This window comes from Elephantulus edwardii, unplaced genomic scaffold (assembly GCF_000299155.1).
Source record: "Elephantulus edwardii isolate Elephantulus edwardi_28Jun2011 unplaced genomic scaffold, EleEdw1.0 scaffold00151, whole genome shotgun sequence".
Classification (NCBI taxonomy): domain Eukaryota; kingdom Metazoa; phylum Chordata; class Mammalia; order Macroscelidea; family Macroscelididae; genus Elephantulus; species Elephantulus edwardii.
This window is the reverse complement of record NW_006399901.1, coordinates 2715046-2741422: the sequence shown is the minus strand read 5'-3', so window position 1 is coordinate 2741422 and position 26377 is coordinate 2715046. Positions and strand designations below refer to the sequence as shown.

At 45.4% G+C, this 26377-nt stretch overlaps 1 protein-coding gene across 1 annotated transcript in view; it reads right to left on the bottom strand.

Annotated features, from left to right (window-relative positions):
- SFI1 (Sfi1 homolog, spindle assembly associated (yeast)) overlaps positions 1–26377 on the bottom strand; it is a 129651-nt gene that overhangs the window by 8273 nt on the left and 95001 nt on the right. Inside the window, exons 14-22 of the mRNA XM_006894888.1 lie at positions 26183–26249; positions 21011–21141; positions 17730–17811; positions 17286–17464; positions 16733–16808; positions 16048–16143; positions 15554–15630; positions 14447–14549; positions 1077–1173 (exon numbers count right to left, since the gene is read on the bottom strand). Coding sequence (XP_006894950.1) covers positions 1077–1173; positions 14447–14549; positions 15554–15630; positions 16048–16143; positions 16733–16808; positions 17286–17464; positions 17730–17811; positions 21011–21141; positions 26183–26249 — 908 coding nt within the window. The remainder of the gene's footprint in view (positions 1–1076; positions 1174–14446; positions 14550–15553; positions 15631–16047; positions 16144–16732; positions 16809–17285; positions 17465–17729; positions 17812–21010; positions 21142–26182; positions 26250–26377) is intronic.

Genomic DNA, 26377 nt, shown 5'->3' with positions numbered 1-26377 from the left:
GGAGGAGGAGGTGGAGGAGAAGGATGAAGTGCAGAAGGATGAGGTGGAGGAGAAGGATGAGATGGTGCATGAGGATGAGGTGGGGGAAAAGGATGAAGTGGTGGAGGTAGAGGAGGTGGCGGTAGCCCCATTTTTTGAAAGGAAACCAAAGCTTCCTGATAAGTGATCCCAGAGCCCCTAGGGGAGGTGTGCATGGTGGTCACAATGGTCATGCAGCAGGTCTGAGGACCCATCAGCCCCAAGGGTGACTGGCTCCTGCTGAGTCCACATTGCAGGTTTCTTTACTGGGGACCAGAATTCTTTCCTCAGGTTGAAGTTTTTCCTTTTACTAATTTTCTTAGGATTCAGGAAATGTTTCTTTCAGAGACAACAGAAGAGCGCTGGCCCAGGTCACAGATGCCAGGATGGAGCCCCAACGGGGTGAAGGGTGAAGGCTGGCAGTGATCACAGGCCTGCAACCAACCCCAGCACTAAGGGCTGAAGTTTCTTGAGGGGGTGGTCTTGCTTTAGTCATTACACTGATGTGTGGACAAAGACCCCAAGAGAGAGATGCTATCATATCCCCTCTGAGCCCCCCTCACCTCACACAGACAGTACAGCAAGCTTGGCACCTCAGAGCCAGGATATAGGCCCTGCTTGCGTCTCCAGTCCTGTCATACTGTCCTCCCCAGTCCCTGTCCCACTGGCAGGCTGCCGAGGAGGGCTGGGACTCTGAGGCCTCCACATAAGAAAGAAGTGGTTCTCCAGCACACCAACTGGGTGAACTCGGCGTCTTGCCATCTTATCTACCGCCTCCCGGCCTCAGACCTGTGGACATTCATAAGGGACATGGCAATCCCTGAGCCTGCCACATGCTAGCCCCTCTAGGGAGATGCCCACCCACAGTCCCTCGAAACTTACAGCTTTATCTGTGCATAGCTCTAGATGGTAAACCTTGGCCTTCTGTCTTAACATAAACTCTTTGGAGAATTCCCAAAGAAAACAAGGATGATCTGGGGCAAAGAGAGTGCACAGAAAGTACTGAGTCCTTCAAAGGCCGACCCACAGGACCACAGGTCCAGAGGGCCCTTGCTCACCCCTGTCCAGCATGGCCCGGGCCTTGCTCACAGCGGAGTCCTCCTGCTGACGGTAGTAGATCTGCACTGATGCCTCCTCCCTCCAGTAAACGAAGACCTAAGGGGCAGGTGGGCACAGAGAGGCTGTCACTGCGGGCACACCGGCCTGCATCCACAGTTTCCATCCTGGGTGGGCCAGGCTGAATGAACGTGCTCACACTCGTCCCTCTTGATGCCACAGACAAAACCCACACAGAGCAGAGCTGGGACCACTCACAGGAGCCCCGTACCCCAAGCGAGGGAGTTTGCTAACTCCTCTTCAAGTGAGAAGGATTTAAGAAACACAGCTTTATCGTATTTTAATAAAATATTATATTTTAATACTTTTAAAGCTTTGTTATAGTTGAGTCTATTATTTATTAAAATATGTACCAAATAGAAGTACATTATATGTACTTTTTAATAGAAAAAGTCAGGCAACCTGCCTGGTCTGTAGTCCCACACTAAAAAATCACCAACGCCTTACGTACGCTGAGGGCAGACATGCCTCCTCCCTCTTTGGCAGGGGGTGCCTGCTGGCTGGGGTATTCCCCCCTGAGGACATGCTGAGCCACTCAAGGAAACTGCCAGCAGGTGAACAGTGCCTGCTCAGGACACCTTCTAGAACATTCCCAAGCACCACCCTCAGGCTGCCTCACAGGCCTGTGCACTCCTGTCATTCATCTGAACTTTTTTCTCATCTTCCTCCCTCCCTTTTTTCTTTATTGTGAATGTAACAAAAGTTTATGTAACTTTTATTTTTCACCTTTTTGTTATTGTTGTTTTAACAGCTTTACATACAATTCATCATGAGAAGGACACAATTCAATCGTTTCTACCATTCACCCATGGAAAGCATACAATCCAATCATTTCTAACACTTTTGTGGAGTTTTGAAATTATCATCACATCCTGCATTCTGCAGAACGACACACAAATCCATCTGAGGAGAAGAAATACACCCCGGTGCTCCCTAGAAGTGAGGCTGTGGAGACTTTGCTTGCTTTTGAAAGGTCATGAGGAAAAAGCAATTGTTAGAAATGCCTTTCCATTTGGCCAGGTCGGGAAGGTCAGTGAAAATGCGGGAACCCCCTCAACGGGGTGGCTTCGGGAGGGTCAGTGAAAATGCGGGAACCCCCTCAATGGGGTGGCTTGACACTGCAGTTGGCAGTCTGGGTGTAAACGTGCCAGTGAGAGTGAATGAAGACAGCGCAGCTCAGAGCGGCTTTCTGTCCTGCTACACATGAGCTCACCATGGGAGCCAAAAGGCAGCCAACCACAGCCCGGAAGCTTCCTCTTCCACCTCCCAGCCCGAAGCAATCACTCATCTAATTTGATCACTAATTTTTTTTTTTGTCTGCATAGATTTCCCTAGGGAAGCTCTGCTAGTCTAGTAGTAAGGAGCTGAGCTGTCAACCAGAAGGTACAAAGTTCAAATCCACAAGCTGCTCCCCTGCACAATTTACGGCCTCTGAAACCCCACTGAAGGGTCAGCTTGTCAACCAGACAGCATGTTATCGTTGTTAGGTGCCACTGAGTCAGGTATGACTCACAGTGACCTATCCTAACAGATCTGAACCCTGTCCTTTCCTGTGCCACCCTCATCATCTCCGACACACCTGAGCCCACTGCTTCAGTCACTGTGTCAATCCATCTGGTTGAGGGTCTTTAACTCTCCACCTTTCTAAGCATTACATCCTTTTGCAAGGATTAGCCCTTTCTAACAACCCTGATTAAAACAAGCTTGGAAGCAGGAGTGGCATCTGCTTCTGATAAAGCTTGCCTCCGGAAACTCTATGAACTTGGAGAAACGATGAAACTCATATAATTGTTCAGGTCTTTCCGTTCATAGGGTCGCTATGAGTTGTCTATGCCTCGATAGCACTTAACATCAACAACAACATGCCCAGAGTATGTGAGATGAAGCTTCGCCATCCTTGCCTCCAAGGAGCACTCTGCTTGCACCCTCTCCAAGACACATCTGTTCGTTCTTTTAGCAGTCCATGGGATACTAAGTGCTCTTCTCCAACACCACAACTCAAAGGCATCGACTCTTCTGTCATCCTTCTTCATTTCTGACTCTCAGTTGTACAGCAGGTTACTTGAAAGACCATGGCTTGAATCAGATGTATCTTAACTGGCATGACTGTTCAAGACTTTGGATCAATCCCTGACAGGAAACTTAGCCAATGCTGTGATCTCCTGGCTGCTGGTACCAAAGGTATTATTGTAGATCCCAGTAAGACAAAAATCACTGATGATTTCAATCTTTGCTCTATCATAATGTTGCCTATCAACCTGCTGGTGAGGATTTTTGTCTTTTCTTTCCCCTGTCTTTTATTTCTTCTTGATGTTAGGATGTAATCCATATAGAAGGCAGTAGCTGGGAAGATGAGTGGAACAGCTGGATTCTGCTAAGGTGTGTTTTCTGGTTTGGGGTTGAGACTACGGTGTGCCTTTTGTTCACAACAGGGTGTGAGCAGATTGGATTTGGCCTAGTATTTAAAAAGGCTTTTGGGCCCTTGACCCTGCTTTTTGTGGATCTCCCGAATAAAAGAGGCTTGAAAGTAGGAGTGGCATCCACTTCCCAAAAAAAAAAAAAAAAAAAGATGAAAGCTTTGTGAAAGATGAACTTCGCTCATAGGGTTGCTATGGGCTGTCTACAACTTGATGGCACTTAATAACAATCTTTGACTGCATCAAGCATTTCCAGCAAGCAAGGCTGTGTCTGTCATCCACATAACACAGGTTATTGATGAATCTTCATCCAGTCCTAATGTCACATTCTTCTTTACAGAGTCTAGCTTCTTGAATTATTTTCTCAGCATACAGGCTGAATAGGTATGGAGAAAGGATACAACCCTGACAACTCCTTTCTTGATTTTAAGCTATGCAGTGTTCCCTTGCGCTGTTTGGAAAAGAACTTCTTGGTCCTAGGTATAGGTTTCATATGAACATACTTAACTGTTCTAGGATTCCCATTTTTCTCAATGTTAACCATAGTTTATTATGATCCACACAGTCAAATGCCTTTGCATAATCCATAAAACACAAATAAGATATTCTTCAGGTATTTACTTTCTGCTGAGATATACCTGACATCAGCAAGGAGATCCCCAATGCCATGGCCTCCTCTAAATTCAGCTTGACTTTTTGGCTGTTCTCTGTCAAAGTCCTGTTCCAGCTGTCTTTGGACGAAGTTTAGCAATACTATGTTTACATGTGATATTAATGAAATTGTTAATTTTCACATTTTGTTAGATCACCTTTCTTGGGAATGGGAACAGGCATGAAATTTCTTTTGGTTAGTTGGTCTAATAGCTGTCTTACAAATTTCCTGACATAGACTTGGTGAGCATATCCAGGGTTACATCTCTTAGTTAAAACATATCAATTGGTATTCCAACGATTTCTAGGGCCTAAATTTTTGCCAATGTCTTCAGTGAAACTTGAATATTTTCCTTTGTTACCATTGGCTCTTGTTCTCAAGTTACTTTCTGAAATATTTTAGTGTAAGCCAATTCTTTTTGGTACAGTGAGTGTGTATTCCCTCCATCTTCTTTTGATGTTTGTTGGATCTTTCAAGATTTTGCCCATCTCTCAGTATTCCAACTAAAGGCTTGGATTTTTCAGTTCCTTTGGCTTGAAAAATGCCAAGTGAGTTCTTTTTTAAAAAAATTGTGATTCTAAGTTCTTCTCTTCTTATTGACTCCAGCCTTTTGACATTATAATATTTTGCTCTGTCTTCTCAAGTTGCCTTTGTTTTGGCATCTCTAGCCTCTAGTGCAGTTTGCAAATTTTAGCAACACAGTTGATTTCCCTATCTATGAATAGAATCTTTGACTTAACATAATGTTTTCAAGGTTCATCCAAGTTGTAGCATGTTCTTCCTATCTTTTATGTTTGAATGACGTGCATGTGCACCATTCATTCAACTGTTTTATTTCCACCTTTTGCCTATGACAGGAAATGCTGTATACAAGCTTGTGTTTGCATGTATCCTTCCATCCCTTTTGGGTTTATACTTAGGACTGGAACTTCTGGGTCATGATGTAATTCTTTGTTTCAATTTTTGAGGTACCATCAAGCTATTTTTTTTGCAGTTGCTGTACCATTTTGCATTCCCACTGATGGTGGGAGGAGCTCAGATATAACTGCCTACATTTAGGATGACAGTAAATAGTTGACTAAGTTTAGGATGATAATTAAATAGTTGCCTAGGTTTAGGATGACAGTTATCAGTTATCTATGTTCAGGAGAGAATACAAGTTTGCCTATGTCAAGGACATTCACACAACTGATCAGGAATCTCTGAAGCTGTTAATCCAGGGACTAAGGATTTAGGATCAAGTCACCTTGACATGGAACAAAAACCCCTAAATTGCTTGAAGAATGCAGCATCAGTAGGTTGATGTGACATGACTGATGGTAACTGATAGCTGATAGATAATTCCTGATAGGTACTTTGGTAATGCAATACAAATCAAAACTACACTGAGATACCATTTCACACCTGCTAAAATCAACACCCTTGGTATCAGCAGTCAGGAAATCAGGAGACATTCTACTGGGCAGGTTCGCCATCAGGGACCTCTATTACTGAGGAGCAATGATATCAGTTTGGAGACTAAGGTATGTCTGATTTCAGGCCATGATCTTTCCAATCACTAGCATCTGAGAGCTGGAACAGTGAATAAGGATGACAAGAGCAGTTCTTATTGGGTGATGCAAATTATTAATATGCTTAACTGCTAATTATCAGGTGACTTGATAACTACCCACCTCAGATATCATTTATCAGAGGGAGAGAATTCATTTAGGAGACTCCTTTCCACATTCCTTTCCCCTTAACTACTCCCTCTTACTGTCTCCTTAAAAAGTCTGGCTTGCAAACAACAAATGCTGTTGAGGTTGTGGAGAAACTGGAACTCTTATTCACTGTTGGCAGGAGTGTAAAAGGGTGCAACCACTATGGAAGGCAGTATGGTGCTTTCTCAAAAAGCTGGAAATAGAAATACCTTTCTTTTTTTTTTAGAAATTCCATTTGATACAGCACTTCCACTACTGGGAATATACCCTAAAGAAAGCAGAACTGCCACCCAAGCAGATATATGCATACCTATGTTTATTGCTGCTTTGTTCACAATAGCAAAGAGTTGAAAACAACCCAAGTGCCCATCAACAAACAAATGGATAGAGAAGCTCTGGTGTATTCATAAAATGGAATATTATGTAGCACTAAAAACAAAGAACTCTTGAAATATTATACAAAATAGGTTACCATAAAGGACTTTATGCTGAGTAAGATATGTCAGTCACAACAAGACAAATACTTCATAATACCACTGTTGTGAAACAGGACTGACATGGGGGTTGGGGAGAAACTAAGAAAGGAGGGGATAAATAATGTTCACAGCATTGAAACAGATGAGGGAGAGAACTGTATAAAAGTAATATATGATTAAGTATTATTGGCATGACAAGAGTCCAGAATAGGAGATGCATAGTAGAGTGGTCCTGGGGGACGACGACCATGTTAACAATGAAAAATCTTTTTCCAAAGAAAAAAGCCAACTGGGGGGGTGAGGGGGGGTAAGGGGGAAAGTGTGCCACAATGTATAGGTGGAAATCCAAGTTTTTTTATAAACTTTCATTAAAATCTCAATTTAAAAAAAATAAAAGTCTGGCTTGATTCTGAGAAGTCAGAAAGTGGTCTTTAAGGCCTCACTGTGCCCTTTCTCAGATCGCACGATAGCTGAATAAAGCGCACTTACGAGAGTCGATTCTTGTCTCTACTTCATTGGCTCGCGGTGATGAGCAGCCAGAAACTGGCTCTCTCCGGTCACACCATGAGCTGTCTGAGGGCTCTCATACCTCCATTGATGCCAGCTTCCTTTTTGTGTTAGTAGCCCCCGCAGTGGGTGGGTGTGGAGTAGTATCTCAATGCCTGTGTGTGCTTTACAGATGTTGTTGTTGTTATGTGCCGTCGAAGATACTATGTCTTTTGTTAAGTTCTCCCCAACCCCTAAGTCCAGGCTGGATGCTTCTTCCTCCATGCGCTGCTTCAACCATTTCATGTGCCCTAGCATAGCCCCTGCTTTAGTTTGCTTGGCTCCACAAGGAACACTCTTGGTACCAGCAGCCAGAAAGTCAAAAGACAAAGTGCATTGGGAAAGTCTGCTGTCAGGGACCTCTCCAGAGTACTGAAGAGCAACAATGTCAGTCTGGAGACTAAGGTGCACCTGATCCAGGGGATCGTCTTCGCAATTACTTGCTATGTGTCAGAAAGCTGGACAATGTCTAGGAATGATAGAATTGATGCCTCTGAGCTGTGGTGCTGGAGAAGAGTACTGAATATCCCACAGACTGCTAGGAGAACAAACACATTCACCCTGGAGAGGGTTGAGACCAGGCTGCTCCTTGGAGGCAAGGATTCTGAAGCTCTGCCTAACATACTTTAGACATGTTGCAAGGAGGGATGTCATGCTTGAGAAGGTGGAGGGAAAGTGCAAGAGAGGAAGACCCTCAATGAGATGGATTGACTCAGTGACTGGGGTAGTGGAGGTAGGTGTGTCAGAGATAATAAGGTTGGCACAGGAGAGCGCAGGATTCAGGGCTATTGCACATAGGGTCACTATGAGTCACAAGCAACTCGACGCCACATAACAACCATCTAGTATATTATCAGTCTTCACTGCACTTTTTTTTGAGGGTAAATAGTAATGATATATTTATTAGAAGTTATATCCTTAAAAGAATGGACCTTCTTCCTTGAAAGGAAATGAGGAGAAAAGGCCTGCACTTCTGTTTTGCATTTTCCCAATGACTAATGATGGCATGTACTTAAGAGTCAAGGAGTTATTCCTTAGGGAAACGTCCATTCACATCCTTGACCCAGTGAGCTGTCTTTTTGTTGACTGGTCAAAGTTCTTTATATATTGTAGGTACAAATACCTTATTAGATATGACTTGTAAATACTTCCTACCATCCTGGGTGCGGTCTTTGCCCTTGTTAGGACCCTTTTATGTGTAAGTCTTTAACCTTGACAAAGCCCAGCTTGTCTATATCTCTGCTGTGGCATTTGCTTGGGGAATAGTTCTCGGACTCCTCTGCCAAACCCAAGGTCACAAAGGTTCAGTTCTAAGAGAAGTCCCTGGGGGACAGAACCAGTTAACTGCTCAGCTTCTAACTACAAACTCTACCCAGAGGCACCTTGGAAGGCTTGGCAATCTTGCTTTCTTTTCAGTCCATTGTTCTGTTTCTTTTTACTGTATGATCCTATTTCTTTTACTGTTGCAGATATACACAGCACAACATACAGCAATCCTGTCACCCCATTATCTCGACATGTGCAATTTAGGGACACTGATTACATTCTCCAGCTTACGCATTCTTAGCCAATTGTCCAATAGGTTTCTCCCCATTAACCTAAGTTCTTTCCCCCTATGTTTTCTATCTAATCTTTCCGTTGCTTTTGTCAATTTCAACTCACAAGCTATTCTTTAACAAGAGCAGGTATTTTTCATGACTTAAGCTAAACGGCTGTTTGGTTTTGAGGCAACTGCAGGAGATACATTTGGTTTTAGGTTTTAAGATTATCTCAGGGTAACAGTTTCAGAGGATCAGTCAACCTTCATGGCTCCAGGAAGTCTGGGTCCCAGTGAGCTCGTTTAGAAAACTCAGTCATGGAAAACCCCGTGGAGCCTGTTTTGTGCTGGGGGGAAATATTTCTAAAAGATGTTATCTAAGAAGGATCTAATCTGTAAATGCACAGAAAATGTCAATGATTCAGCAGCAGAAAGACAAAAAGCTTAACTAAAATACAGACAATATATCAACAAACAGGTCACCAAAGAGCACATTCAAGGGGGTAATGAACACGGGATAAATGTCACTGCGCTGCCACGGAGCTGACTCAATTCTGACCCACAGTGTCCTCCGTCAGGTTTCTGAGACTCTAAATCATACGGGAGGAGAATGCCTATCTGTGTCCCACAGAGTAGCTGGTGGATTCGAACTGCTGACCTTTCTGTTGGCAGTGTGACACCAGAGCTCCTCATAGCTGGCCTCATTTTGTCTCTCTCATTGCCACTGGATCAGAACTCATAGCTGACACCCTCCAGTCGGTTTTCGGAGGCTGTAAATCACAGAGGAGATTGCCCACCTTTCTCCCATGGAGCGCCTGGAGAATTTTAACTGTCACAGAGGCATGGCCTTGGAGTTAGCCACACAACTTAGTACTGACTAGGCCACCAGATCTCCCTAATTAGCCACTGACCTCAACTCATTGCTGTCAAGTCAGAACCAACCCATTGACCCTCCAATGGGGTTTACAGAGGTTGAAATGAGCCATTCATCAGCTTTTAGAACAACACAAAGCAAAACTACACTGAGATACCATTTCACCCCTACTTAATATCAACACCCTTGGTACCAGCAGTCAGGAAATCAGGAGACGTATTCCTTTGAGTAAGCCTGATGTCAGAGACCTCTTCAAATTACTAAGGAGCAATGATGTCAGACTAAGGTGGGCCTGATTCAGGCCATGATCTTTTCAATCACTTGCTATACATCTGAGAGCTGGACAATTAGTTAAGATGACAGAATAACTGATGCCTTTGAGCTGTGGTGCTGGAGAAGAAATACTGAATATCCCATGGACTGACAAAAGATCAAATAAAAGTGTCTTGCAAAACGTGCAGTCAGAGTGGTCCTTGGAGGCAAGGACAGTGACGCTTTGCCTTTCATACTTTGTGCATGTCGCTAGGAGAGGCTTTCCTTGGGAAGGGACATCATTTTTGGAAAGATGGAGGGTCAGTAAAAGAGAGGAAGACCCTCAAAGAGGTGGACTGACACAGGGACTGTAGCAATGGGCTCAAGTGTATCAGAAATGGTGAGAATGGCACAGGCTAGAGCAGGGTCTAGATCTGTTGTTGTTCATAGGGTCACCCTGAGTTGTACTCAAATTGATGGCATCTAAAACAACAACAAAATGGCACTGATAAAAACAAAACAGAAAAACACACACACACACACACACACACACACACACACACAAAACCAGAAAATAAATGCTAGTGAGGACGTAGGAAGACTGAAACTCTTATCCATTGTTGGTGGTACTGTACAAAGTTACAGCCACTATGGAAAGCTATATGATGCTTTTTAAAAAAAACAAAACCTAGGACTAGAAATACCTTATGATCCAGCTACTTGATATATACCCTGTTGCTGTTGTTGTTATGTGCCGTCAAGTCACCTGTGACCCTACATACAGCAGCTCTGAAACCTGCCCTGTCCCGAGCTCGTCTCAACTAATTCCTTTGTTTCCAAATTTGAGGGCTCAGCCTTAGTTGTCGTATCTGTTAGTCTACTCTAAGTGTGCTCTGCTGTACATAGGGTTTTCGAAGGCTTGTTTTATTTTGGAAGTGGATGGCCAATCCTTCCTAGTCTGTATTAATTTGAATTCTTGGTTTTAAAACAATATCTGACTGACAAGCTTTTTACCAAGCAGAGGAAAGACAGAGAGCTAATAAAAGAGACTTAAGTAAGTACATGCACCCATTTGGTCACTGCAGCACTACTGACAACAGCAAAAAAGATGGAAACTACCTAAGTGCCCATTAACAGAACAATGGACAAAATGTGGTATATTCATAAAAGGACTACTACACAGTCATAAAGAATGAGGAGTTCTAGAATTATAGCATGGATACATTTGGAAGACATTGCGCTGATGGAAACAAACCAATTACAAAAGGATTAATATTCTTTTTTTTTAAAAGGACTAATATTCTATGTTAGCATGGTGATAAGAAAACTAAGACTGATAAAGACTGAGATCAGCGCTGACTGGTGGTTACTGGGGACAGCTAGGCGGGGGGGCGGGGGGGGCACTTTCTAGGAAGCAGACACCTGTTAGTTTTGGTAATGGGAAAGGCGAGACCGTACAAGTGATGTGTAAACAGACTCAACAACAAACACACGTGATGCCACTAAGAAACACACAAGAGAAAAAGATATTTTTGGTAAAGATAAAACATAAAATTCGGCAACAATGGTCACTCTCCTCTGCCCAAACAGAAAACCCCATGGTTATGTTTGTCTGGTTCTCTGTGCATACAGGTATCTTACAAACTTGTGACTGGCTGTGAAGTGTATTTAAGCTCCAACTACTGGTCTCTACTAACATGGAGCAAATGAAGGAGGAGGAAGGCAGAGACTCTGAGATGCAGCTTGTGTACATTAAGTGCACAGGAAGCACAGCTCTGTCTCCCCCGGTGAGAACCAGATGGTGTCCGGGCACCACCACAAACCCTTCAGATCAGGGCCGTCATAGCTGGGTCCTGAAAGGACAAAGGTGTGGAAGAGAATTCAAAATTCTTAAAAAGCCCAGACTTACTGCGTTAATTAAGACCGGAGGAACCTTGAATTAAAACTAGTCCCTGCAGTTACAAAAACAACAAAGTGAGTCATAAAAACTATAATCCATGAGTACTGGCTATATGCTTTTAAATAAAAATCATCCTAAGTCAGTAATTCTCCTAAAGCAGGGAAGATAAGGTGTAGGGAAATTAGGTTACAATGAATGGACTGTTCATTGCAATATGTAAAAGAAAATGGATTTGCATATACTGATCATGCAGTCCTGACACGGCTGCACTTACTACTTCGAATAGCCTTTTACTGGATTCCCGAGGATTTTCTATACACAAGACCATGTCACCTATGACTAGAGACAGTTTCGCTTCTTCTATTCCAATCTAGACATCTTTAATTTCTTCCTCCACCCTTTCTTTTGGCTTAGCTGTCCTGACTACAAGCTCCAATTCGAAGTTGAATATAAGTGGTAAAAGTAGAAAGTCTCGCTCCTGAAGGAAGAAAGCGTCTAGCTCTCACCTTTAAATATGACATTGGCTGTGATCTGGTTATAGATGTTCTTTACCTACATGAGGAAGTTCTCCTCTATTTCCACTCTGATGACTGGTTTTTGTTTTTTTAACGAAAGGTGTTGGATTTGGTCAAATTCTTTTCCTGCATTTGTGAGATGATCCTGCGATTTCTGTTTTTATTCTACTTCTATGACATCATCTTTCCCCCACCTCTGCCCCTTGACTTCCTTTTTTAATGTTAAATAGTCCTTGAGTAAAAATGATGTTGTAGAATGGCTCTACCTATCTCAACAGCCAACTCTCATGAGGTCAGACATGTCCCTCACATTCCAAGCCCGTTCTATCAATTCCATCACTAGTCCTCCCTTGAGAGGCACGCACCTCTCTTCTGGGTTTGATAAGCTGTTGCAATAATCACACAGGGCTCATGGACCATGCGCATACTGACTGGGTTTACTAAGGAAACAAGAGGTTGTAATTAAGGATCAAGAACATTTCAGAATATAGTTCCTCAATCAGGACCGCCTCCCTCCTCAGCTGTACCCAAAGGTAGGTCTCTTTCTGGTACCTGGTCTCTGCTTTGTTGGGACAAGTATTACAAAGCTGTCATTTTAAGCCAGAAAAGCAGCCCACTCCATTAAGGAAACCCAGGCCTGCAAGTGCTCCATTTTAGCTCTGTGCGTCAGTGAACCTCACTCTCTGACAAATGTCCAAAGGCACCCAGCTTCCTTGTTCAATGGGCCAGGAGGCCCACAGCTGTGCCTTGAGAAGAGGTGGCTCAGCTGTCTGTCCGTCTTTTCACCACTGCTTCTTGCCACATCTTCCTCTTTACCTCTGCTGCTACAGCTCCTTATCTCTTGGGCCTAGGAGTTTCAGCCCAAGGATCTTGGGTAAAAAGGGCATGCTTGGCTCTTCTTATCCTGATGGCAATGAGACTTTCCTTTTCCATTCTGAAGGCTAGCAGGATGACAAAAGGGACCAGTCTCCATCCACACTAATGTTTCAGTAACCATTTCAGTGTCATAGCCCCATTCCACAAGGGTGCCATTCACCTTATTTACATTAACAAGGTATCTAATTCCCTTGGTGTAAGTTTAAAAAACAATATATTAAGTAATTCACTACATCATACCTTGTATTTTAGGGTAAATCTCATTGGTCATGGTGTAAAACTCTTTATTATATGTTGTTGGATTTGCTAGTATTTTGTTGAGGATTTCATGTCATTATTCATAAGAGATACTATCTATACTTTTCGGTATTTTTTTCCAGTTTTGTTATCAGGATAATAATGGTCTCATAACACGTTTGGCAGAATTCAGCAGAGAAGTCATTGGGCCAGGGCTTCTCTAACTCAATCTCTTCACTGGTTATAGGTCTGTCTGTTCAGATCATCTATTGTTAATGTAGTTGGGTGATAGCATAGGGAACTCTGATGGCGTAGTGTGCTGTGTGTTGTACTGCCAACCAAAAAGTCACTAGCTGCTCTTAAAGAGAAAGATGGGCAATCTTCTTCCAAAAGCGAAGAAATAAAGAACCGAAACCTGATAGAGGGTCACTATACGTCAGAATCTATTTAACAGAAGTGGGTCTGGTTTTCTGGTTTGGGGGTAGGGAGAGAAAGGCTGAAGTCTTGATCTTCCCAGGAAGGGAGAAGGGGTATAGGGAGGCCTTTGTTCTTGGCTGCAGATTGGAGCTAGGACCATAGGGCTCCCTCACAGAAGCAGAAGCAGGGAAGGAGGGGCAGTCTTTCCGTACATCCCACAGACTCTCACCGTCATTGTCATATTTACATAGACTGTGTGGAAGAGACATATTTTTCATTTGCCTTTTGCCCTTAGGACTATTTCCAGTGGCTTAAAACAGCTGTGTGTGCATTTATGTGTGTGTGTCTATCATTTCATCAGTTTCACTAAAACAGTTTCTCTGAAACTGATCTTGGAATCATCTTCTTTGAACAATTTCTCACAGCCACTTCCTGCCACCATTCCCTGCCACCTGCTCATGGTACCTACCAAACTAGTTTCCCCACCAGCTTCCCAGTTAAAGGAACTGGTGTGGAGTCACTTCCCATCAGCGACTGATTTCACATTTACTGGATGTAAACAGCCTCCAGGCTCCTGAGACCTGTGAGGTGAGGGCCAGAGTGACCAACCTCTTCAGACAAACAGCAGCTCAGTGATTTACACAATTTGTCACATTTACCCAACTGACCTTCCAAGGTTATTTCAATTCAGTTGGTGCAAAGAAAATCCGTCTGATAAGAACTCACTCCCTCTGTGGCATTTTGTCCTTTAAGCAGATACTGGTTTATAATTCAGCGAAAGCCGATGTTCACGTGGGTGCAGGAGCGTTTACTGGCGAGTCATTCCGTCTCTAACTCCTCAGTTAGAAAGCTCATTTCCAATCCCTGCTATCACAGTCCGTCCCGGCCAGAACATGCCTTGTCTCAGCCTCACCTTTGAACAGATGGTTCTTCTGTAGTGATCACGTGCTTGTAAGGTCTTCTGAGCTTCATCTGCACGGGCCACAGTGTTCTTCCGCCAGTGACGTAATGCGCCCCTGCAGGGAGCCGGTCCAGGGATGTGGGGAGGGGGAGACAGGAAGGGAGGGGTGACGTCAGTTCGGGAGGGAATTCATAGCAGTGGCATGAATCATCGCCAGCGCTTCACCCAGTGCCTGAACCAAGAGGTCTGCATGCAACAAGCACCCGTCACTGACACCGATGCTCTGTCCATGTTTACATTCAGGAAACAGTATCCTGGGCACTGGCTCGGGGCCAGCAGCGGCTAAGCACCAGGAGACAGCAGTGAACAAAACCAAACATGGCAGCCAGGTGGTGTTTCCATCCATGGGGAACACAGAGCCGCAAAGAAGACAGTGATTCATTCTATTAAGTACAGGGAGACAGGGGAGCTGCAGAGAGTGTAACCTCAGGGTGCGCTTACTGCTGAGCGAGTTCAGGGAAGGGCCCTCTGCTCACCCCATCTGAAGAGCTGGATGGACCCGTAAGGGGGGACAGAGGTGTTGAAAGCCCATCAGGCCCACCTCCCACAGGCAAGCTGCAACGGCATATGTTGATCAGATACAGAAAGTGGAAAAGGCCCATGGAAGAGGGGCCTGGGGGGATCACACTTAGAAGGAGCTGGAGGGTGGGTCTCATCGAACAAATGAGCAGAGGCAGATAATGGATCTCAAGGGGCCTGAAAGAAGAGATGAGGACCGAGAGGCCATCAGTAAAAGGGCAGCTGAGAGAGAGGGGAAGGCCGAGAACACAAAGTGCCCACAGCCCCCTGTGAGGGAAGTTCACCGAGGGGCAGCAAGTGGGAGGCACTGGAGGCGTCCGGGTGCACTGGCTTTCTAGTTCCCTACACAGCAGGTGTTCAAGACAGAGAGCTGAAAAAGAGCTTGTGGAAAAGCCATAACATGCTGACAGTTGAAGGCAGCCAGGTCCCGTGCTACTACCCGTGGTCAGGAACCCCTAAACGGACTTGACCTGGGGTCTCATCTCCCAGAACTGGTCCTTGTCCCACCAGCTGGGTCCCCTGGGATGCTAGGAGACTCACCGCAGCAGGTGCCTGTTGTGACGGCTCTCTCTGGCTGCCACCTCCTGCAGGACACGCCGCACCCCGTCCTGGTAAGTCTGCAGGAAATGAGGCAGGCTGGGAGCTGTCCCCAAGTCCACACATCTCCCCGTCCCCAGGGACATCTGAGAAGCACACTGACGCAGGGCAGCAAGGCTCGGAGAACCCATAAAGAATGGGGAAGGGACCATACCCCCACTTCCACGGTCAGGAAACCCTCACAGACAACTAAAAGAAAGCTGTCTCACTAGGCCCTCAACCCAAGAAATCAAACCAGGGCAATTTGGGACACAGGCCACGTTCACTTTAGGGCTGGTGCCCTAGACAGGAGTAAGTTCACCTTTGCCAGACCAGGGTCAAAGGAGCTTGGCTCCTGGGCTGAAGGGGTGTAGAGCACCCACTGAGCGCAGGTGGCACACAGCAGGGAACAGGCCCTGAGAACCCCTCCCCAGGCAGCAAGCAGCAGCGGCTCCTACCAGCCATCTCCGCAGCACCCGGTGCAGCAAGGAGCGCTGGTGATGCAGGTCGGCCAGCACCAACTTCCGCCGCTGGGCGTGTAACAGGGCCATGCTCTGCGGGCAGAGGAAAGTGTGGGGGCTGCGCGGCATTGTGGGGAGAGCTCATATAAGGCCTCTTACCCCCCTGAGCCACTGTCTCATCTGAAAACACGTGCCTCTTAGGGGCTTCGTGAGCATCAGTGAGGCAAGTGACTTACCTATGGTAAATATCCCATCAGTCTCAGCCCTGGTGGCGCAGTAGTAAAGCACCCGGCTAACTAACTGAAATCTTGGCCCCCAGCTGCTTCAAGGGGGAAAGGTGCGGGAGTTTGCCTCCCTAAAGAATCACAGTCTCAGAAACTCGACCCGCCAGTTCTACTTTGCCCCACAGGCTAGGAGCTAGAACCATTTCCCAAGCAGTTTCTCTGTAAAAAGATTAATAAGGGATTTCCGATTTCTTCGGTTCAGGAAGAAAAAGTGTTATCATCTTGAAGGAACAGGGACTTCTGAGCCAACCACCCCCACAGCTGCTGGCTCTTCCCTTCCCGCAGTGAGGAGCAGGTGGGCTACTAAAGGCTGCGTGGGGTCCAGATGTCTGCTCTTAGTCACGCAGACACAGCCCCACCTGTCAAAGTTACACAACTGGCACCGCCCCAGGCCTTACCTCCTTCCACCTGTTCCAGGCCCAACGCAGCAGCTGCAGCGAGTGGAACTCCACAGCCCGCACCTGCCCCAGTTTCCTGTGGGGTGACAGGGTGTGGTTCAGTGCAGTCACCCAGCCTCAAGGCTAGAGTCCTCGGGACCCTAAGCTAGTGGGGTGTGTTTGAGAGAGTCATCGAGACACATGAGGAAGTAATAAAGGTTAAGTCCACATGTAGCAGTGTCCACATACCCCTTCAAGGGGCTCCAACCACAGCCTGTCCCTCAGCCAACTGCTGCTGGTCCAGGTGTGATCAGCTGTCCCAACTGGTCTGTGTCCTGATCCTACTTCCCACAGCATGGGTGGCAGACAGGGACTTTTGTCTTCCATTAATTCTGGAATCTGGGAGCTCCAAGATTGTACAGGCCTTGGTTCTGTGCATGCAGTTTAAGGTTGAACTTGTAGCTTGCTGCCAAGTCGAGGCTAACAGACCCTCCTGACAGATACTCGAGGCCCAGTCAGGTGTTGCTCCCAGGATCAAACGTGTCGGGGTAGGAGCGCTACCAGGGCCACTTACTCGGCTCTGAGCCCATGAGTGCTCTCCCTCCAGACCCGGCAGGCTCTCCGGAGCTGCCAGTGGCGATGGTGGACACAGGCCAGAGCTTGTCTTTGTCGCTCCTGGTGATGTGCTGCCGCCTGCTGGTGCCATGTGGACCAGGCCCTGCACAGGAGCTGCCGTTCGGCATGAAGGATGGCCTGAGGGGACAGAGAGGAGTGAGGGCACAGAGTCAGGAGGGCACAGAGCCAGGGAGGAATCCGCACTCAGCACCTGGCCACAGGCAGCTGCCAACCTCAGTGACAGAGGTGCCAGCTGTGTCCCTGCTCATGATGTGGTGGGCATGCGGTGTGGGTCTGGGCTCTGTGCCCCCACCTGAGGAGGTGGGGTGAGGCAGGCAGTGGATGGAAGGCCTGAAGTGGGGGGACCCCTTCCCTGAGCACCTCTGCAGGGTAAACCACTCACCACTCTTTCTGCCAGGCGGTTTTCTTGATGCTGAAATGTCTTCTGCCACCAAATACCAAATACTTGCCTTTCCAGTGTCTCCCTAAAGCATCAAATAAGTATCAGTAAGACTGAAAACAAAACAAGACCATTGCTGAATGAGAAGCTCCAAAATAAAATTTTTCCCTCTTATATATCATGATACTGCGGTCAATGAGCTTCTATGGAGAATGGAAGGGAAGGAGAAGGGGAAAGAAAGTCGACAGCCATCAGGTCCTCGTCATTGTCATGTTATTCCTGGTGTCAACCAAGCACCTGCACAGTGTGCAGCCTGTGAACTGAAAGGTTCTTCGGGAAGTCAGCATCACCCAACGCTGGGCTGTGTGGCAGGCAGGGGACACGAGGGCGGCAATCAGCACTTGTCTGGCCACTGACACGAACAGAGCAGCCATCTGTGGGAACGCGAAGGTTCTCCATCATGACTGGGCCGTGCCTTTCACGGTATGTATGTTTTATCTCAATTTCTCAAAAGAACAAACCCACTTTATCTTATTCTCAGTCTAACAATTTCACAAAAAGGGTAGGTAACTATTGTTTCAAATAATAATTCATGAATACACTATAAATTCTGTCTTTATTCCTAAAAACAAAAACCCAACAACCACCAAAAAGCCCTACTCTGAGAGTGCTGGAAAGGTGGCTGTAGAACTTGAAGCACGGACTCCAGCCTACACCTACAAAGTGTGATTTACTATTAAAGTCGCAGATCAATTCCAGAAGGCAGGGAAATCATCTGCACTGTGTGCTGGGCCCAAATGGATGCTTCATTCCATTCCACAGCAAGTGGAGGACTGATATCATATCACCTTCATCTGACAGGTGAGGAACCTGAGTGAGGATCATGTTAGGCCCAGCCAAGGTCAAAGGAGGAGAATAAAGGATTTAAAGAATAACAACATGTGAACAGAGGGAGTGAACGGCCTTGCTCACCTGGCTAAACCACAATGGAATGCCCCTCCCCTCACTCCCTAAAGACCCTTATTATAAAAACCTGTCCAATCCATCTTAGGGCACAGTTTACCCCTGGTCTGTCTTTCTCTCCAGACCAAGGAATCCCACCCAGGAGCTCCCTTAATAAAACTTCTTCAGCTTTTTCTTTTTCCCTGGTCCCATCCTTGAGTCCTTGGCCTTACATCCAGTGTGAAGACCTAACAGAGAGTGACTGCCCACTTCGCCTGGAGTCACACAGTGAAGCATGAAAGCAAACCTCAATTCAGGCTTCCCAAATGGCTCTCAGTCACTCTGCCCGCGCGGAGACAGAAAAACATGAGGCCTGTCCTCTGAGGAGCTTCTGTGTAGATCTGAGCCACCAATCTCTTAGCCACTAAGTCCTGTGCTTGACCATTTGTGGCACCCAAGGACTCGGCATACATATTTACCACAGGTCGGAAAGAAAGAATCCAAACAAGAATAAAGTGTATCAGGCCTTCGCCATCTGCCACATGCGCTACTGAATGAGGCTTCTGGTTCCGCACAGAGGCAGCTCTGAGCATCCATCATCAGCTGGGCTTTGCCCTGTTCCAAGGGTCTGAGAGAAGTCCCTGCTACCAGAAAGTCTCTCTCAATGCTGGGCCCCCACTCTGACAAGACATGAAAAGCAACAGGATCAAGGCTGGCTTTATATTTTTGTTTGTCTGTGAAAGAAACAAAGAGCAAGTGTGTAGATGTGTGCAAGATGGATCTTTTAAAGTCCCAAGGTCAATTTTCAAGTGCTCAATTCAGGAACTCGGTAAAAATGAAATAGCCTGGTTTGCAGAAGGGGTCAGGGGCAAAGCTAGCTCTGTCTACTTCTATTTCCCAGGGCTGCCCCCCAGGAGAGCTCTGCTGGCCTAGTGGGTAAGGAGTTGCACTGTTAACCTAAAGAAGGTGCTTCTGTGCTGGTTCGAATCCACCAGAGGCTCCACTGGACAAAGGGAGGCAGTCTCCTTTTGCTGCAATTTACAGTCTCTGAAAACTTGCTGGAGTGTCAACTAGGAGTCGATTTTGACTCAATGACAATGAGGTGAGTTTGCCCCCTAAAAAACAGCTCTTTGGACTTTGTATGAAGGAGCCTGAAAGGTCTGGCCAAGCACTTGAATCTCCAACGGAGTCCTCCGAAATTACTGTAATGTGTCCCAACACATGTCCCTCCCTCCCTCCTATCCCCGTCCTCTGTGATGCACAGAATCCTGGGTACTCTTCGGTTACATTCTTAGTGCCAGAAGCCTGCTCACGTGTTCACTGACCACCAGGCCCATCTCCTCTGTAGGGCCCCTCTCTTACTCAACCCTGTCATCCATCTTCACCTACAGCTCACCAGAAGCTGGCCCCTGCCCCATGCCCACCGCCACCCTCAGCTCTAGCTCCAGGCTCTGGAAGAACTTATGGCTAACAGGATTGAGGACACTGAACCAAGTCTCTTCAATGGTTCTTCAATTGCTTCTTACGTCTTATCTCACCACAGAAATGGACAAAACTAGGAAAAACCCCCTCTTGCTCTTGATCCAGCAGAAAGCACTTAAACTTTGGAATAAAAGATCTGGATTTAAATCCTGGCCCTGCAATTTATGGGTGGTGTTATCTCGTGCAAGTCATTGATCCTTCTGAAGCTTTTCCTAGTCTGCCAAATGGGCTAAAACTAATAAACTGGGCATAGTCTCTCAGAACTGCTGTGAGGGCAAAAAGAGTGACTAAGATCATGATGTCGTAAGGCTTCCTTGTCCTTCTGCCATACAATATCTGCCACAGAGGCAGAAACACAGCCATTCATCCTTCTCCATGATATCCTACTAATGTACAGTGAGTGTCTGCTATGTCCAAGTTTACCCCTGAGGAAGCGGAAAAGCAGATCTGCGTCTGGTCCTTCTAATTTTATTGATGACTTGAATGTCAAGAATTTAAAGCTCCATTTCTGGCAGAATAGGGACGCCATACTACACGGCAGCTGCAATCGAGATCCAGGGTCCAGACACATTGTGATGCAGAGAGCTAATGGGTGGTATTAGTGGCCTTCTCAATGGCTTGGGATGAGAGAAGAGCTTAAGAAGAGCTTAAGATCCAGGGTCAGGCCTAAAAGCACTTGCAACAAAGATGGAAAGAAGTTTCCTCAGGGGAAGTATGGGCTGCTTCATCTTGCTGGATGAAATCAATGAGCCCACATTACTGACCAACCAGGACAAGCCAGGGCCTGGGGGTCTGGGGAACGAAGTGCAAAGCAACTGGGCTGTTTGGTGGATGCCCAGAGCAGATGGTGAGCTGTGTACCTGTGAAAACACGTTGCTCTAGTGTTCAGGGCTCTGTCACGCTGCTGCCACCGCCACCGGCTCTTCCAGGCCAGGAAGGCAGCGGGAAGGGCTGTCCGCTGGAAGTGGCCATCAGCTCTGGCCTGCAGCATCTAAAACAAACCAGTGAAACACAATCCCTTTAAATTTTTTTAAAAATTAATTTTAATGCAAGTTTACAGAGACTTTGGATTTCCATTCATTCCACTGTTGCACTTTTCTCCCTGCCAAACCTCCCCCGAGTTCATTCTTCTCTTTGAAAAGTAAAATTCTTTTATTATTATACAATCCCTCCCCCAAAGTCCATTCCACTATGCAGCCTTCTTTCTGGACTCCTATCATGACAATAATACCTAATCATAAATACCTTTTAAACAGTTCTCTCGCTCATCTGTTTCAATGCAGTAAACATAATTTATCTTCTCTTTCTCAGTCTGCCCCAACTCCAATGTCAGTTCCGTTTTACAACAGTGGCACTATACAGTATTTGTCCTTTTATAACTGAGATATTTCACTCAGCATAATGTCCTCCAGGGTCACCCATTTTGTATAATATTTCATGAGTTCCTTATTTTTCAATGCAGCATAGTATTCCATTGTGTGAATATACCACAGCTTCTCTACCCATTTATTTGCTGATGGACACTTAGGTTGTTTCCAACTCTTTGCTATTGTGAACAAAGCCATAATAAACATGGGTGGGGGAAAAAAATTAAAAAAAAACATGGGTGGGCATATATCTGCTTGGGTGGCAGTTATGGTCTCTTTGGGGTATATTCCTAGTAGTGGAATTGCTGGGTCAAATGGTATTTCTATTTACAACATTTTGAGAAACTGCCATACTGCCTTCCATAATGGTTGCACCATTTTACACTCCTACCAATAGAGAATAAGCGTTCCAGTTTCTCCACAACCTTGCCAGCATTTGTTGTTCTGGTAAATTTTGCTTTTCTTACTGGGGTGAGTTTTTTTGTTTTCCCTTTAAATTTTTTAAAAAGGACCTTTCAAGGTCAACTTCTTGAGGGAGGGGTGCCTCCTGCACAATGAAATGGAGGAAAAGACTAAAATCTCTTGCCAACATGACAAGTGAAAAATAAAATAAAGTGAAAACCATTTCATTATAAAACATTTACATATGGAGTTAGCAGTATATTCATATACTACCCATTTATCACACACACATCAACAGCTGAAGTTTCCCCTGGGGCAAAGGTGCTTATAGCCACCATCTTCTTTTTACTGATTATTAGTATTTGTCTCGATGATAAGATCTTTTTGAAATTTAAGGAATTTATTAGTCCTTTGTCATGTGTGCTACAACTATTTTCTCACTTTGTAAGAGGTCTCTTGGCTTTGTTTACAGCACATGCCATATTGTTGTTGTTGCTAGGTGCTATCGAGTCAAGTGTGACCCATAGTGACCCTATGAAAAACGGATCTGAACCCTGTCCTGTCCTGTGCCATCCTCACACTTTTTGACACACTGCAGCAGTCACTATGTCAGTCCACCTAGTTGAGGGTCTTCTCCTTCACTGACCCTCTGCCTTTCCAAGCATGAGGTCCCTCTCCAAGAAATAGCCTCTCCTAGCAACATACCTGAAATATGTTGAGGTGAAGCTTTATGTGTTTCCAAGGAACCCTCTGGCTGTACTTTCTCTAAGACATACCTGTTTGTTCCAGTCAATGGGATGTTCAGTACTCTTCTCCAACACCCCAGTTCAAAGGCATCAGTTCTTCTGTCATCCTTATACATGGCCCAGCTCTCAGATGCATAGCAAGTGATTTAAAAGACCATGGTCTGAAAAGATCATGGGTATCTTCGTCTTCAAACTGATATCACTGATTCTTAATAATGTGGAAAGGTTCTGATGCAGACTTTACCAGTGTAATACATCTTTTGCTCTCCTGACTGCTGTATCAAGGGTATTGATTGTAGATCTAAGTAAGATGAAATCATTGACAGTTTCACTCTTTTCTCCATCTAGCATGATATTGCCTATTGGATCATTGGTAAAGATTTTTGTTTTCTTGATGTTAAGATGTAAAATCCAGATTGAAGGCTGTAATCTTTGATCTTCTGCAGCAAGTGCTTCAAGTCCTCCTCACTTTCGGCAAGCAAGGTTGTACCATCTACATTATATAGGTTGCTGATGAGTCTTCCTCTGAACCTGGTGCACATTCTTCTTCAGAGAGTCTAGCTTCTTGAACTATTTGTTCAGCAATACAATGAATAGTTACAGAGAGAGGATACAATGTTGACACACACCTTTCTTCATCTGTTCCTTGGAACCATCTGTTCCTTTAGGGAGGAGCTCTGTTGGTCTAGTGGTAAGGAGCTGCACTGCACTCCAGCCTAAAGGCATGTGGTTCAAATCCACCAGCTGCTCCATGGGAAAAAGATGGGCAATTTCCTCTTGTGTGATTACTGCCTTTGAAAACCCACTGGAGGGTCAGCTATGAGTCAGATCTGACTTGATGGTACACAACAACAACATTGTTCCTTGCTCTGTTCGCACAACAGCCTCTTGGTCTAAGTACAGATTTCATATGAGTTCAATTAAATGCTCTGGAATTTCTACTGAGCTCAGTATTTGCCATAATTTGTTACGATCCACATAATCAAATGCTTTCACAAAGTCAATAACGTACAGACATTCTTCTGGTATTCTCTGCTTTCAGCCAGGATCCGATCCATCTGACATCATCAAGGTTAGCCCTGGTGCCATAGCCCTCTTCTAAATCCTGCTTAAACTTCTGGCAGTTCTAGCTGGTTTTGAACGATCTTCAGCAGTATTTTGCTTGAATGTGATATTAATGATATTGTTTGATAATTTCCACATTCTGTTGGATCACCTTCCTTAGGAATGGGAACAATTCGGCGAGGCAGCTGTCCTCCAGATTTCCTGGCATAGATTAGCCCACAAAACATGTCAACTGGGTAGCCCATTGATTTCTGAGGTCTTATTTTTGGCCAATGCCTTCAATGTTGCTTGAACTTCTTCCTTCATTACCATTGGCTCTTGATCATGTGGTATTTTCAGAAATATTTCAGTGTCAACCAATTCTTTTCTTTTGATGCTTCCTGGATCATTCAAGATTTTGCCCATGGCATCTCTCAGTATTACAACTTGAGCCTTGGATCTGTGTTTCAGCTCTCTCTGCTTGAACAATGTTAATTGAGTTCTTTCCTTTTTATTCTCCAATTCCAGCTCTTTGTATATTTGGTAATAATACTTGAGTTGTCTTCTTGGGCTGCTCTTTGAAATCTTCTGTTCAGGGCTTTAACTTCAACATCTCTTCCCTTTGTTTTGGCTTCTCAATGGTCTAGTGCAAGTCTTTTATAGTATCCATTTTGGTTTTGCCATATAAATTCTTCATATTTTTATGGAAATATAGAAAAGTTCACTATTTCATGGATAAATCAGTAGGAACACATGAAAATATACATACGCTTTTATCATTATACACTCTGGGGAAATATATATATGGTGGTTTTTAAGACATCATGTAATTTATTTCTTTTCATTGAGAAATAGTCCCCTCTCCTTCAATCTGGTTAGACTAGTGACTGCTTTGACCACTACCCTACAGAAGAAGTGGCATTTGAAGCTATGACAAAAAAAACCAGTTTTTGTGTTGTGCACTGGAAGAAGTCTGGGCTAGAAACCAAATCTATTGCCACCGAGTCACTTCCAAACCCTAGTGACTCCTCAGGACTGAGCAGAGCACACACACAGGTTCCCAAGGGTTTAATCTGTGCAGGAGCCAACTGCGACATCTTCTTCCCACAGAGTAGCTGGTGAGTTCAAACTGCTGACTTTTGGGGTAGTAGCTGAGTCCTTAAACACTGTGCCACCAGGGCTCCTTTGCCTTGGATTAGTAACTTCCAAATGCCAAGAACTGAAATGATGCCTACGGGAATCAACGACATCTGAACATCTGTTCACTCATTCATCCAAGCATCAGTCTATATAGCGAATGCCTTGCTGGGCTAGGTTGAGGGAAGACATAGGTTACACTCACAAGAGACAGGTGCGAAAACAACATGACAAATACTCTGATAAAAGTTTCTTGAAGGGGTGGGTCTGGGGGAGGAAGTGACACCTGAGCTGAACAGGTAGAAAGGAGCAGAGGTTTGAGGGTACAAAGGGGGGGGGGAGCAGAGAGCGACAAGGCCAGCTTCCAAAAGAATTTGTAAGCCTCTCTAAAGGATTTGGATCCTATCCTAGAACTACAGAGAGCAAGCCAACATCCTCAGATTCATGTGTTAAGATTCTCAAAACAGATGGAAGTGGGGATGTGGATGGCAGTGTGGAGTTTGGAATGTGTCTACACTGCCAAGGACACTAGAGTGGATGCGCCGCACCCCCCTCATGCAACGCCCACAGGACCCCATGGAGCCTGCTGCCGTTGTTAGGTGCAGTCAAGGCATGACTCATGGCGACCCTAAGAACGACAGATCTGAACCCTGTCCTCTCCTGTACCATCCTCATCGTCTTTGACACACATGAGCCCACTGCTGCAGTCACACTGTCAATCCATCTCACGGAGGGTCTTCCTTTCTTTGGCTGATGCTCCACCTTTTCAAATCCACAAAGGGTCTCAGAGCACTCCTCAGCTCAGCAGCCAGTTACCAGGAACTAGCCTGCACGAGCACATGTACCATCCTGGTGCTGAATTACTAGCCCAGTGAGAGGGCTTAAGCGGGGCTGCATAAAGAACAGGCAAGTGGTAAATAGTTCTTCCATGGAATGGAACCCATCTTTTCCATCTACCTTCATTACTCATCATTCTGAGTCCCATCCTCCTCTACCCACTATCGACACTAGACTAGGATACAGCACTTATTCACTAGCCTTTTCTCCTGGTATTCTGAATAATTTATTGTCTGATAATAAACTTGAGTAAAGAAATAACTGACTAGGAGCTCTCACCTCTCTCAGCCAGCTCCTGCCATTTTCCCAGCAGAGAAAGATGCAGGCAATCAGGAAGACCGTCTGACATCAATGATGGAGGCGGGCGAGAGACCTCAGAGCTTTTACAACAGCCGCTCTTCCCAGATCAACACATGAAGACATCCTAGCACAGGCCTTTTTAGTAATCTTTCCAAAGTAAGTAGATGCAAGAGCTACCTGCTATCAAAAGGCTCCATACCTGCTTGTAGTGTCTCTTCTGAGTGTGCTGTGACCAGCGTCTGATGCACTTGTGTAGCAATGTTGTCCTGCAACAAAATACGGGGCTCCTATAAGGCATGGCCAAGCCTAAACTTCCAGTTTCAGGGTCTTTATTTTGTTTTAGGGTTTGTTTCTTTTTTTTTTAGGGGGAGTATGTTGGGGTTTTCTTAATAGG